Source organism: Neovison vison, chromosome 5, assembly GCF_020171115.1.
Source record: "Neovison vison isolate M4711 chromosome 5, ASM_NN_V1, whole genome shotgun sequence".
In the NCBI taxonomy this organism is placed as follows: domain Eukaryota; kingdom Metazoa; phylum Chordata; class Mammalia; order Carnivora; family Mustelidae; genus Neogale; species Neogale vison.
Genome location: NC_058095.1, coordinates 34,991,186 through 35,005,931, shown reverse-complemented (window position 1 = coordinate 35,005,931; position 14,746 = coordinate 34,991,186). Strand labels below are relative to the sequence as shown.

Genomic DNA, 14,746 nt, shown 5'->3' with positions numbered 1-14,746 from the left:
TGGACCATTCCCCCCTACCCGTAAGAAGACAAGGCAATCACTGTCCTGGGGACACATTCAGCACTATGTATGGTACTATTAAGGGGCCTCTTACAGTTTTTCTTAAAGTGACTGCTCTGCAACTTACTGCAATCAGGCTCTGGTTTCTGTTTTTGCCACAGGGGATTCAAGTACCCATCTGAGGTACTAGACACAAATGACCTAATGATACAGTAACCCTGTATGAAATGTTCTATTTCACACAGGCTCACTCTGTCTGTGGCCGTCATATTTATCTTATCTTCTCATTTTGCAGTGACTTGACACAAAGGCTTTAAAAGTCTTTGGCTTGAAATCAGCTTTGGGACAGTGGGAATGAAGTCTCTTGCTGAATGGGGGTTGGCCTGAGCCTAGATGCCGCAGGCCATTTTCATTTCAGTGGATCTTATTCCCCCAGTAATTCCTCTTGGGAAGTTCACAAAAGCAGGGGGACCCTCTCTCCCCAGGGCCTGAGTTCCCATAAGCACATGAATAACTCAGTCCCATAGTTTTGGAGGATTCTGGGCCCTTAATACCTTTACTTGGTACCCTGAAGGTTCTCAGAAGCCAGGGTGAGAAATCAACCTTACCCACATGGCCAGAGGGTGGAGATGCCCAAATAACCGACCAGGGAAAGGCCAGGACCCCACCTTCACCATGTTCTGGGCTCGCACTTGCGGCACACTACACTGTGCAAGATAGTGGGCCACACTCTGCCTCCATCTATCATTACCCCAGGTAACATTTTAAAGACATGAAGTACGAGGGCACATGGAGACAGAGGAGCCGATTCACCCAGAAGTCTAAGCCTGGAACTGTGACGGCCCCAGATTGCCCTCCAGGCCCGTTCTGCCAGCAGAATCAGGCAGGCTTTCCTCACCCACTGCCAAGGGCAAGGTAGGCTCCTAAGCTTTCATAATGAGCTGAATCTCACCCAGACTGTGGCAACTTCCCCAGGCAGAGGACTCTGGAATTAAGGTCAAAGGCCTTGCTCAGGGAAAACCCAGAAGCCACTCCCTGCTGTCCCAAGGATCTGGGAAGCAGGGAGAAGAATGTGCCTGATTTATCTCAAGCCTTCACCAGGGGCCTAGGCATACTGCCTGAGGGTGCTCGGTCCAGCTCTAGATAGGCGGAGAATGTGGAATGAGGGTAGGGCCTGATTGCTCACCGTGCATAGACTAGTTTGGCCACACAGTCTCTGCGGGTGTCGCACTCGGCTCTGGAACAGGGTTTCCGGAATACCTGCTGCTGCCTGCCTGCCCTGATGGTTCTGATCCGCAGCGTCTCCAGCAGCGGGTCTTCTGGAAGCTGCAGCAGCAAGGCTGATGTCCTGAGAGAGCCTGAGAGGGACACATCACCCTCCATCCAAACAGCCCTTCTCACAAGACCACGTGGAAGTCATCACAGTGGAACCATGACCCACCCAACCGGACAGAATAAACCTAGGTTCAGGTGAGTGGGACTTGCCTAAGGCAGAGACATGACTTAAACCCAGGATTCTCAGTCTCAGTCCACACTGACTCATGTGGGACAAATCACTTTATAAACCCTCTTTTTTCTCATCTGTAAGATAGGGACGATGCTGTCTTCCCAGAGATGGGGCAAGGACCAACATCCACAGTTTCATCAAGAGCATCGCCTTCCGAATTCCCCCCTCAGGCCTCCCGGCCCAGTCCTGCCCACACTGGCCCGTTTCCAGACAGGGCGGGCCCTGCTCCCTGGTGCTGTGACCACAGCCTGAGCCCCAGGCCCCCACCCTGTCCTCACACTTGGCATCGCTTGTCAGGTGGCAGGGCTGGGCTTCGTCCTCAGAGTGGGCAAAGCGGATGTTGCCGAGGTGCAGCAGTCCGGCCAGGACCTGAGCGGGCAGGAGGACATGGTGTGAGCTCTTTCTCCAGCACTGGAGCCTCGCCCAGGAAGGGCCCGTCTCCTGCTGAATAGTACCAGGGTAAGAAGAGAACCTCCTAACTGATGCCCCCTGAGAAGGGACCCCGCCGGCACAATTCTGTAAGAGTTACAGGCATCACCTTGTTTAGTCCTGTCAACTACCAGTGAGGAATGTGCTGTGATAATGCCCATGACAGAGGTGACAGAGGGAGAAGTTCAATCATACAGGGGTCCTGGCTGGCTCAGAGGAGTGTGTGACTCTCAATCTTGGGATCGTGAGTTCAAGTCCCAAGTTGGGTGTAGAGATTACTTAAAATCTTCAAATCACAAGCCTAGAGGCCACAGACTTAGTAAAAGACGAAAGTAGGATGAGAATCCAGGCAGTCTGACTTCAGATGCCTCCCAAGGCAGCCAGTAGAGCTCCTAAGTCACCCACTGCCTGTCCCTGTGCCTCCCCTTCTCTAGGGGCAGGCTGTGACAACACCACTGTTACCTGGGTGCCAGGCTCACTGCTTGGGGGTTTGGTCCTGGCTCCCTCTGGCCTTTTCTCAGCACTGTGGGGCTTCTGACAGCTCAGCCTGGGGTGGAATCTGGGACTGTATAGCGGGCTCTCTGTCCCAGTCCACGCTCTATAGCGGACTGTGCACTCGGACTGTGCACTCACTGATCCACACGGATGAGTCCCCAGGGGCTACAGAGAAGAGACTCAAGTCCAGCAACTTGAAAACTCTCAGACCCTTATTGGGGGAGTAGGACCTCCCCTACCATCCCTGTCTGGTTCCAGGCAGGGGTCTCTACATGCTACTAGAGTTGAGGCCACAGCCTACCTTCGGAGAAGACTGCCATGCCCAGTGGGCAGAGGGTCAGGATACTGCAAGGCCAACACTGTTATCCAGAACCCAACTGTTGTCCACTTGCCCTGGTTGTCCCCATGTGCTTTCCCTCTGGCCAAACTCTAGCCCTTCAGTGCATATACAGGCCACGACCCCCTCCTGCCTGAGCAGCCCCCATCCAGAGGCAGAGGTCATTTCCCAGTGCACCACCATCTCCCCGCACAGACTTCCCTGTGGCTGCTGCCAACTCACCCTATATATCCCCCCTGGTGCTCTGGGAGGGTGAGAAAGGAGGCCACTTGTGGGCCCAGCTCACCTGGGTCAACACTCTGAAAGGAGGGAAAAGTGGGAAGTCGGAATACCTACATCTGATACAAACCGTCAGTGATGTCTGACCTAGGGCTAGGGAGGTCACTTTACTTCTCTAGTCTTTTCAAGCATAAAAATGGGAATAATCTCCATATGTGTAGGACTACTGAAAAAAACAAGTGGACTAAGAGGTATGAACATGATTTTAAAGTCTGAATACTTTAGACGAAGCTGTGATAGCGTTAGTTCTCTATTCTGATCACTGCAGTAGTAACTGACCTAGGCACCTCACACCCCCCCCCCCCGCTGAGCCCCCAACCACTGTGTTAGGTTTTAACCACCGCACCTATGCAGTCAATCATTGTCCCCTATGCCCTATCCATCCTAACACCCCATCTAGGCTCAGTAGCACAGAGGGTAACTGACTCCTTGGAGGTTGCACAGTGGGGCTTCAAGCCCTAGATCTTCAGAGTTCAGAGAAGGGACCCATGAAAGGGGCTGCCCATCCACCACCTCTGCCAAACAGAAGAGATGTGCCTTTTCTTCTAACCTGAAAGATGTTGTTCTGAGCAGGGGTGTCGATGCCCAAATGAAGCATGGCCTCTCTGGTCACCTTGAAACAATCCTCTGAAAAGGAATCCAAGTCACAGCCCAGGGTCAGGACCAGAGGTCAGCAGGGGCATCGAGGGGTGAAGGCAGGCCCTGTGCAGAGGGTGAGTCGGTACTGATGGGCCAGTCCAGGGTGCTGGACAAGGCTCCCCCTACCTTCCAAGGTCCTCTCTGGGTTGGGCAGCCAAAAGAAGGCTGCTCCCTCGGGGAGGTGCCACTGGAGCCTCTCGTCCATGCTGGCTCCTTTACAGATCTGTGGGGAGGAGTGGGCGGGTGGCGGAGGTGAGGGTGTGAGGAAGCCAGGCCTGCATAAGCCCGGGGTTGCCTTGAGAGGAAAAATGCTTTGGTATCACAAGGCTGAGAGGTGAGAGAGCCAAGGCATAGAGCCTGGGACAGGCCCAGGGACAAAAGCCGCAGCAACAGTTCTGAATGTCTCCAACCCGATGCAAGAACAGCCTGCTGAGGAAGCCTGTGGTCTGATGAAGAAAGCACGACTCCTGTCTGGGGAGCCCAGGTCCATATGAGTAGGAGACATCCTATCCAGGCTCTGGGGTACCCCAAGCCTGATGGGAGACACATCAGACAGCTCTAAGGAAGTTCTCACTCTGCTGGTGACAGGTGCCATTCTAAGAGTCCTTGGTCTGATGAGGGGGACCCAGTCCCACTGTCAAGGACCTTTTGGTCTGATAGAGAAAGCAAATGCATCTCCAGGTCAAAACCATTCTGGGAACCAAGGTCCAGTGTGGGGCAGAAAAGTCACGGAAAATCTGCAGGAATAAGTGGCGGCATCACTGAAAGCGATGGATCAGGCCTGGGGCCTGGGGGACAGAGAAGAGGGCTTGGAAGCTCAGACCCATCTCTACCCTACATCTGGGCAGCTCTGGGCCCAGCTGGACACAAACCTGGTAGAAGATGTGGAAGTTCCTCTCACTAGATGCCTGACAGGCCACTCGTGTTTTCTCCAGGAGGTATGTCTGGACTGCAGCTCCGGTCATCTGCTGGGCCCTGGGCACAACCAGGTAGGCATTTATTAAGGACTTACTGTCTGCCAGAATGCAACATAGCCACTCCCCCCAAAGCTCTTCCACCTAGTCAAAGTGGGTCTTGAGCACTAGGGACCACCTCGCAGGTTCATGGGTGGTCTAGAACATTCCCCTGTGACCAGCTCAGGTGGACAGGGCCAAGGCCTCTATATACCATTTTGTCCCAAGTCAAGGCAGGAACAGAAACCCCTGCTTCAAGTTCAGGGGTGCAATCCAGAGAGGTGGTGGTTTAACTGGAAGCCCCTGAACCAGGGTAGAAGCCAGGAGGAATTCATAGGCCATGATAAGCACACTGCCTCAGTGTCTTTTAGAGGCTAGAGTAGCTAGAATTCTCCAGGTTCAAAGATCACCCTCAGGTTCATTTATTCCACAAACATTACATGCCAGGAGGGGCAGGGTTCTGCCCAGAGGAGCAGCCCAGGCTGGAAGCAGCCCTAGCCACTTTCAGACTCCCCATCCCCGTCCTCCCCTCAGCCAGAGTGGCAGCAGCCATTACCTGTTTAGCTGGAGCTGGATGAACTTCCCAAAGCGACTGCTGTTGTTATTCCTCAGGGTGCAGGCATTCCCTACAGATCACACCTAGGTTCATACCACTCCCGGGTTCTTGTGGGCCGGGATGAGGGCACGTCCCTATCCTCAAGTCACCCAACAGCCCCTTTATGGGTTTCCATGTCACAGGGGACAGGACTAGGGAATGGGCACTTGGGCTTCAGCAAACGTGTTTCAGGAGGGTTAGAGCTTCTTGGCAACGAACTGGAATGAGCAAGCCTAGCTGGTCAGGGACTGTATTCTTCGAAGGGAAAGGGCCAAAACCAACAAGCTGTCACTACTGAGTTAGACAACATCTAGGAACAACAGACTTATCTCCGCTCTGCCTCGGGACAGCTGTGGGCCCAGCCAGACGCACCTAGGCTCGAGTCACAACATGGACACTCACTGAAGAGCATTCTTAGACAAGTCCCCTTCTCTGAACCCTCAGGAAACCATATGTAAGAACAGGATTTGAACAAGGTGAGCCACAAGGTCCTCTCTGGCACTCTGTTACATCTGCCTAGGCCAGAGGAGGGGGTGACTCTAACGGAAGGAGCCCAAGGGCACCTGGGAGGTTGCGGGTCCAAGGCAGTGAGTGATACTCTCATCCTCCAACTCCCACAGACGGACTGAAAGCACTACTCCTCTCCTTGGGAAGTGGCAAATCCCAGGGGAAACAGAATCAAGGTACTATGCAGAAAACACCAAACTCACCAAAAGCTTCCATGACAGGGTTGGAGTTCAAGATTCGCTGTTCAATCCTCTCTGCAATCTTGTGGCTCTCTTGGGATGTGGGTGAGGCAGCCACCACAGCGTAGAACTTCATCAGGCAGCGGGACGTCCATGTCTGTGGCAGAAACCACCCTGTGGGAGCCATGTCCACGTTCCCTCCCACTGTACCTCATGATATGGGGCCCACCAGAGCCCTCTTCTCCATCAGGCACAATGCTGACCAAATGGGGGAATGCTGAATTCATCTGTGTCCTTGGGCAAGGCAATTCCCCCATCTGTGAAGTGGGGGGTTTTTCACTTCTGCTGCTCCTAGTTCCAGAGGACACCTTTAAGAAATGAAGGGAGCCGGGAGAAGGGACAACCCACCTTGACCTGGGCAGGCTACTCAGTGTCTCTGAGGGCTCACAGCTAAAACTGACCACTCTATGACAGGCACTGAGCTAATATGGATGCTTTCTGTGCATTTTTTTTTTTTTTCCTTTTAAAGAGTTTATTTATTTCACAGAAGGAGACAGCGAGAGAGGGAACACAGCAGAGGGGACCTGGAGAGGGAGAAGCGGGCTCTGCTGAGCAGGGAGCCTGATGCAGGGCTCAATCTCACAACCTTTGAGATCACAACCCGAGCTGAAACTGAGAGTCAGATGTCTAACCAAATGAGCCACCCAGGCCCCCCCAAAATGAGTTTTCTTTTAGAGATAAAAAATATCACATCCCCAATGCTCTTTACTCCTTTGTATCAATCCCAATATTCACATGGTTTCATATTCCTTTGGCCTAAAGAACTTTAATATTTCTTGTAGTATAGGCCTATTGGCAATGAATTCCTTCAACTTTTGTCTGAACGTCTTTATTTCATTTCCATTTTTTTAAAAAAAGATTTTATTTATTTATTTATTGCGGGGCTCGATCCCAGGACCCTGGGACCATGACCTGAGCCGAAAGCAGAGGCTTTAACCCACTGAGCCACCCAGGTGCCCCTCATTTCCATTTTTTAAAAATTAAAAAAAAAAATTTTTTAAGGTAATCTTAAAATTTTAAAGTAAAATATTTTAAAGCAAAGCTCAGTGTGGGGCTTGAACTCACAACTCTGAGATCAAGAGTTGTATGCTCCACTGACTAGCCAGCCGGGCATCCCTTGTTTTACATTTTTAAGATATTTTGTTATTTTTCCTCGTAACAGAATTCTAGGTTGACAGATATTTTTTTCTTAAAAACAAACAAACAAATGAAACAAACCTCAACCCCAACTTTCTTATTTATTAAGTAATCTCTATATGCCCAATGTGGGGCTCAAACTCATAACCCTGAGATCAAGAGTTGCATGTTCTACTAACTGAGCCAGCCAGGTGCCCCAACAGATATTTTCTTTCAGCACTTTTTTCTTTCTGCACTTTAAAGATGTTGCTACTACCTTTGGGCCTGCAGTTTTTTTTTGCTTATTTGTTTGTTTTTGTTTTAAAGATTGGCTGATTTCTTTTTTGAGCAAGAGAGTGAGAGAAAGCATGAGCAGGATGGGCAGAGGGAAGGACAGAGAATCTGAAGCAGATTCTTTGCTGAGTGTGGAGCAGGGCTTGATCTCACCACGCAGGGCTTGATCCCACCACCCTGACATCATGACCTGTACTGGAACCAAGAGTCAGATGCTCAACTGACTGTGCCACCTAGGCATCCCTGGGGTTGCAGTTTTTGAAAGATGCCCAGTGTCAATCTTATTTTTGTTCCTCTTTTCATAATATTTCTTTTTTTCTGGTTCCCATAAACGTTTGCTCCTTATGTTTGGTTTCCAGCAATTTGTTTTCTTTGTATTCATCTGCTTTTGCTTTCTGAACTTCTTGGATCTGTGCTTGTCATCTTTTGTTCATTGTGTAAGGTATAACCTCTGATCCATGTGTTCTCTTTCTCCTGGTGTACCAAGAACAACTATGGTAGCCCGTGGGCTACGGTACCACAGCTCTCATATGTGCTGCTCTCTGTTTCTCAATTTGAATTATTTCTATTGATTTACTCTCAAATTTACTGATGTATTCATCTGCAAGTCTGATCTGTTGACAAGCATGAAACAATTATTCATTATACTTTTACTTTTTATCATTTTCATTTAACTCTTTATAGTTTCCATATCTCTGTTAAAAAATCTTTTCTGGAGCCTGACAAGCTTATGAGAAAAGTTGTGGACGTTCAGGGTCCCACAGGTTTCAAAAGCTACCTACAGTGAGGCTCCCCGGTTGACAATCCTATCTATAAACATGAAGATTCTAATCAGTTGCTTAATGAAGCATTTAAAGCCTTATTCTTAAATATGAACAGAAACTTAGTGATCATCAACTATGTGATAAACCTCTTTTATACAAATGACAAATATCACAACAAATGAAGGAAAAGGAACTAGAAGGAAACAAAGTCAATGCAAGGAGCAGAAGACAAAATCATGAAGTATCCTCAAAAAATAAGATACTGAGGGGCACCTGGGTGGCTCAGAGGGTTAAGCCTCTGCCTTCGGCTCAGGTCATGATCTCAGGGTCCTGGGATCGAACCCTGCATCGGGCTCTCTGCTCAGCATGGAGCCTGTTTTGCAGGCACCCTCCTCTGCCTGCCTCTCTGCCTACCTGCGATCTCTCTCTCTGTGTCAAATAAATTTAAAAACAAAACAAAACAAAACAAAAAACTTGGGGCACTTGAGTGGCTCAGTGGGTTAAGCCTCTGCCTTCGGCTCAGGTCATGGTCTTAGAAGGTCATGGGATCAAGCCCCGCATCCAGTTCTCTGCTCGGCAGGGAGCCTGCTTCCCCTCCCTCTCTCTCTGCCTGCCTCTCTGCCTACTTGTGATCTCTGTCAAATAAATAAATAAAATCTTAAAAAAAAAAAATACTGATCTGTGAAATAAGACCACGATGGTGGGGCAGTAGGGAATAATATTGAGAGAATAAGAGAGAACTCTCAGAATTAACCTTTTTTTAACAAAAATCCAAAAAATTGGAAGGTAGAGAATATCTCCCAGAAGGTAAAACAAAGTATTAGGAGACAGAAGAATAAGTGAGAAAAATAAGAGTATTATATAATTAATCAAACTTCTTTCTAACAGGAGATCCCAAAAGAGAGAACAGAAGGGAGGAAATTATTAAATTATTAGCTGTAATACAAATTTCCCCCAACAAAAGAACAGGTTAAAAAAATCCACACAGGGCGCCTGGGTGGCTCAGTGAGTTAAGCCGCTGCCTTCGGCTCAGGCAAATGAAACAAAACAACCATACCAAGACCTAGCACTGAGAGTTTTACTACCTATGAATAAAAATTAAGACTGTAAAAGCTTTTGGAAAAACAAAAACAAAAACAAAAACACAAACAAACCAAAACACTAATCACCATTATGGATTGGGACTCTCAGTCACAACACTCAAAGAACAGAGAAGAAAAAAACCTTATAAATTTGGAAAGAAAATGGTCTCCAACCTGGAATTATAAAATCCAGCCAACATATAAAATTTGAGGCAAAATAAACATTTTCAGAGGTGCAACAAATCAAAAATCTGCCCACATGCACCTTTTCCAAGAAGCTACTAAAGAACATATTCCATAAAAACAAGGCCGTTAAGAAACTGAAGCCACGGGCTCCAGCAACAGGTTTTCTGGGGGCAGGGGGTTTGTCATAAGACAAAGGGCAATTGGGGGATCCCAGAGTGAGGCAGAGAAGTTCCCAAGTAGTAACTGTGTGGCAATATCCACTGACAGCCACCAGTCCAGGTGGGAGCCAGAGATCTGGGAGCTCTGGGAAGAACATCACCAAGAAAAAAAAAGGATCTGATGTTCTGGCCAGTGGACAGGTGTTATGCAGCTTTGGTGATAGGTTTAGTAGTAACTTAATAATAGGTATACAAAAACTAAACAAGTGAAAAAACAGGGCGATTATGAAGTAGAGGGCAAGTAAAATTATATAAGAAAGGACAGTTTATTATACTGCTTTGCTGTGAGCAATATATACATGGCTGTAATACTGCATATTAACTAGAAATTGTGACATTTATGTATCTGGGGGCAGAGAAATAGGGATAAATCCTTATCATACCTGAAAATGAATGATAGGGTAAAAAACTGAAAACTTAATAAAAGGATATTGTTTAGAAATATGAATGTGGGGTGCCTGGGTGGCTCAGTGAGTTAAGCCTCTGCCTTCGGCTCAGGTCATGATCTCAGGGTCCTGGGATCGAGCCCCACATCGGGCTCTCTGCTCAGCAGGGAGCCTGCTTCCTCCTCTCTCTCTGCCTGCCTCTCTGCCTACTTGTGATCTCTCTCTGTCAAATAAATAAATAAAATCTTAAAAAAAAAAAAAAAAGAAATACTGATGCAAATGCCCAAATAAAATGCTAGAAGATGTGAAAGTTGTTGCCTCTGGAAGAGAGTGACAGTCTTTGTAGATATGGGTAGGGCTGCTGTTTTTTTTTGTTTTGTTTTTTGTTTCTTTATTTATTTGACAGAGAGAGAGATCACAAGTAGGCAGAGTAACAGGCAGAGAGAGGGGGGAAAGCAGGCTCCCTGTTGAGCAGAGAGCCTGATTCAGGTCTCGATCCCAGAACCCTGAGATCATGACCTGGGCTGAAGGCAGAGGTTTAACCCACTGAGCCACCCAGGTACCCCTACCGTTTTTCTTTGTAAGCCTTGTGGTATTGCTTTTGAACTATGTAGTTATGCTACTACTTATTAAAAATGAGCTTAAAAAAAAAAAAATACAGACCCAGCAAAAGACCATAGCGACTGCTCAATAAAGTTACTGAGCTCTGGTGGCATGGGTTTCAGGCCAGGTCCGCCTCTGCTCCCCAGAGCAATTCTGGAGGACGATGGGCTTCCTCTATGAGCCAGGTATGAGCCACTGCACTGGCCACTTTGAAAGAGCTCTTGAAGATCTTCTCTACACCCAAGTCCAAGCTGTCATCCCTGCAGCTTACTATTTTCACCTGTTTCCTTGTCTTTCCCAGTGGACTAAGAGCCCCCCTGGAAGCCGTATGTTGCATTTTTCATCTTTGTTCCTTCCCCTGCCACTCTTTAGTGGCTAGCCCACGGCCTAGAAGCTGGCAGGTGCTCAGTGCTCAGCAATTCTCTCACATGTTAAGTATGGGCAGAGGCAGTTTATGGTCTAAAAAAATCCCTTGTGATGGTAAAAGCGTTGTGGAAAGGGTGGGGTGGCTGGGTAAGCCTTGGCAAGAAGGTGGCGAGGTCTGGCCTGGTGGCCTCCTCTGACCAGCTGTGCAACTCCTGAACCAGCCCGGTGGAGCATTCTGTCTCACCTGTTGTGGTTTGGGAACCTGGAGCCACAAGACTGCATCAAATGATTCTGTCCTTCCGTATAGCTGGCCCAATGCACAGTCCTTGCCATCATGGCGAACCCATGTAGTGGGTGGACTACTCCGTTAAACCTTTTCCCACCAGTAACCCCAGGTACTTCTAGAGTGCTGCCACGTGCCAAGTGTGCCACCAAGTGCCTATGTGCACTCGTCCATTGAACTCTCGTAGGAGTCCCATGATTTTCAAGTTGGTCTTCCTATCCCTGTCATGTTACAAATCAAAGAACTGAGGTTTGCAGAACCTCTTAACCATATTCTGGAATCCCCAACAGCTGACTTTTGTTTCCAGTGGCGTCAGCGCAGAGACCTTTGAGGAGAAAAATGAAGACTGAGAGAAAAAGTATCTCACCCAGGGTTACGTGGAAGAGCCTGGACTAAAACGCTGTGTCTTGACTTCCTGCCTTAGCTTACCACTGCACACTGAGTCCCTGCTTTAGCCAGCCTATCTGGGAATGACTAGGCAGCAAACGACTCCACAAGGAATGACCTCCTTCTTCTCTGCCCACCCCACCAGTCAAAAAGTTGACAGGGTAAGAAAGAGGCTCTCCTACCTTTCCAGCACCACTCTCTCCGCTGACAATGATAGACTGGTTGACTGGCTCAATCAGGCTCTTGACGTTCCTGTAGGTCTGTTCACCCACAGTGAAGATGTGGGGCTTCAGTTTCTAAAACATCAAGGGGTGAGAGGCCACATAAGGGAACGCCTGTCTCCAAGGAGTGGTTGATCAAATGACGGCTGAGAGGGGAGGCTGCCAACAGCAGCGGCAGGTTTCCTCTAGAAAAATCCCTTGGATATAACAGTGTTAGACCCAACTGTGGGACCCCTATGATGGCTGTATCCACTCACCTTCTCTTAGTGTGGAAGCAGTGCTGGCCTTTACCAGTTTATAACCTTAACACTTCGTCCTCCCATTTTATCTTACCTTAAGTCTTATTCTGCTGCTTATTATTTTATGTTACTGTACTCTGCAGCATGCAAAGAACTTTCCTACAAGTTACTGCCTTAAAAATCTATCCATTAGTTGGATAGCTAATCCTATTTTATGGACGAGAAATCTGAGGTTTGGAGGTGTTAAATAACCTTCCCAAGGCCACTCAGCAAGTAATTGTAACCATGTGACTTGAATTTCAAGGCCACTATTCTTCTTTCCATTTACAAATACTAATTATCCTCAATGTGCTAGGCATTAAACTGGGCACTGGGGAAACAGGAAACCATGACATGGCTTTTGCTTTTAAAGAGGCTCTCAGTGAGATAAGGGCTCTCAGAGAAGACTCAGACACTTAACCATGCATGAGGTTCTGGGGGGCCAGGCTATCTGCACAATGCCTAGCCAGCCCAGCATGGCCCACTCAGCAATCATCATCTATCCACAGATTCCTGGAGAGAAGGCACTGCTGTGGAGAGTGACAGAGCCTTCCCTCTCTGCACCTGCCTCTGCCCCAGCTTCCTCTTCCCTGGACTGTTGAAAGCCTCCGACTCTTCTCCCTATATCTTTTTTTTTTTTTTTTTGAAGATTTTATTTATTTATTTGACAGAGAGAGATCACAAGTAGGCAGAGAGGCAGGCAGAGAGAGAGGAGGAAGCAGCCTCTCCAATGAGCAGAGAGCCCGATGTGGGGCTCGATCCCAGGACCCTGGGATCATGACCTGAGCCGAAGGCAGAGGTTTTAACCCACTGAGCCACCCAGGTGCCCCTGTTCTCCCTATATCTTGTTTGACCTTTCTGAACTTGACTCCCCCAGCTTCCAGAGTAATTATCCCCATGGCAAGCTCCAGTCAGTCCTTCCACTCCTGGGGGAGCAGCACCATGGATATATTCCACCTGCTGTGCTGCTTCAGACCCTTCGCCAGCAGCCCTGGATTGTCTCATCTTCCCATCTCATCTGCTGTTTCTCTCCTTGACAGTACCCTTCCTGCCAGCAAGTTTGCTCTTCCCTCTCTCTGAGGACATCATGCACTTAAACACCAGCTAGTTTATTTGCTGCCTGCTCCAACTCCAACCCCACCAGAATTTATTCCTCTCATTCCTCTTGGAAGAGAGGAACAAGTGCTGAATTTTCTAGGGCCCTCCTTATTTATTCTCCCCCCTCAAAAAGGTTCATTAAATACACAAATATACCTTCATAAATCCGTCCCTATTAATAACGTCACAAACAAGAAAAAAAAATCCGTTATTCTATCTTTTTATTTTAGGTTCCAAGCTCAGTTAAACAAATATTTATTTATATCTCATTTTGCACCTGTCCTGTATCCAGAATTCTTCAATCCCTTGGTGGGCAGGGCTGTGGCACCAGCAAACTCTGAATGACCACATGGCTGGTGAATAGATGGATAATGATGGGGAAGCTGCAAGGAGGCCTAGGGGATATGGCGGAGCCCTGAGGCCCAGGATGTGGCTGAGTCTTACCTGGGGCTGCGGAGCAGCGTGGTACTCTCTCATCAGTGCTGGTGAGTAGAGCTGAGGGACGGGCTTGAAGGGGTTCAGAGCGACCAGGGTGCAGCCAGCATTGGTGTAGAATGTGTCTGCTGCGTACCGAGCCTGCAAACACCTCAAGACTGAGGCAGAGGCACTTTTAGCAAAGTCTGGCTCAAATATAGAAATAACCGCCCACACAAACACTGGCCTAACAGTGCTACTAGCAATTAGCCAAGTGCCTTTAGATCCCAGCAGCTCCCTGATGAATAGGTACAAGATCTAATTAAGATGAGCCCCAAATCTGGAGCAAAGTCTACCCTGGGGAGTCTGTGTGCAGCTGCCAGGCAGAGGTCTGGAGCAGCCTATCTGGCTCGAGGTCCTGCCTGCCTTGGTTTGGCCAGGGAAAGCTGTGCAGACTACCCACATCATCTCCAAGCTCTTGGAGACGGCACCTTTTTTAAGATTTTATTTTTAAGTAATCTCTACACCCAACACGAGGCTCAAACCCACAGGCCCAAGATCAAGAGCGGCACGCTCCACCAACTGAGCCAGGCAAGCACCAAGGGCTGCTTTGGAGACGGCATTGTCAAGGAGAGGGAGGCCCATACCTGTCTCCAGTGTCACAGGATTCACCTTGGTGAGGTCATCTAGCTGGTGCAGTGGGGCTTCCCCGCTCAGGAACTCCTGCAGGTCTTCTCTGAGGGACTCTCCACCTTGGGCACCAGAGCCTGAACTGTGACCATTAACCTGAGAAACCATGAGAAGAGGGCCATGAAAGCTGGGACTGAGACCAGCTGGCAGTAATATAGGGGTGAGGGCCTGAAGAAAGAGAACAGGCTTCTACTAACATAATCTGGTTAGATTAAAATTTCAGTTCTGCCACATACGAAGACTGTGAGCCTGGTTAAGTTACTTAACTTCTCTGAGCCACAGCTTCTTTATTTGTAAATAAAGGAAAAAAAAAACCAGTTTGCAGAGCTACTGGACAGAAAAATAAAGAGACACCCAAAGCACTTAGTGCCTGGCACACA

The 14,746-nt window shown here is 48.4% G+C and overlaps 1 protein-coding gene across 3 annotated transcripts in view; it reads right to left on the bottom strand.

The window, feature by feature from the left end:
- Positions 1 to 14,746, bottom strand: part of MYO19 (myosin XIX) — a 33,171-nt gene that overhangs the window by 13,006 nt on the left and 5,419 nt on the right. For 2 of the 3 annotated variants that reach the window (XM_044248489.1, XM_044248491.1), the window contains 10 exons: positions 14,324 to 14,462; positions 13,707 to 13,855; positions 11,848 to 11,961; positions 5,945 to 6,077; positions 5,196 to 5,265; positions 4,559 to 4,661; positions 3,813 to 3,909; positions 3,598 to 3,674; positions 1,786 to 1,876; positions 1,187 to 1,358 (listed from right to left, as the gene is read on the bottom strand). In XM_044248489.1, coding sequence (XP_044104424.1) covers positions 1,187 to 1,358; positions 1,786 to 1,876; positions 3,598 to 3,674; positions 3,813 to 3,909; positions 4,559 to 4,661; positions 5,196 to 5,265; positions 5,945 to 6,077; positions 11,848 to 11,961; positions 13,707 to 13,855; positions 14,324 to 14,462 — 1,145 coding nt within the window. Of the gene's footprint in view, positions 1 to 1,186; positions 1,359 to 1,785; positions 1,877 to 3,597; positions 3,675 to 3,812; positions 3,910 to 4,558; positions 4,662 to 5,195; positions 5,266 to 5,944; positions 6,078 to 11,847; positions 11,962 to 13,706; positions 13,856 to 14,323; positions 14,475 to 14,746 lie in introns of those variants that run through there. The other variant, XM_044248490.1, reaches the window with a different exon arrangement.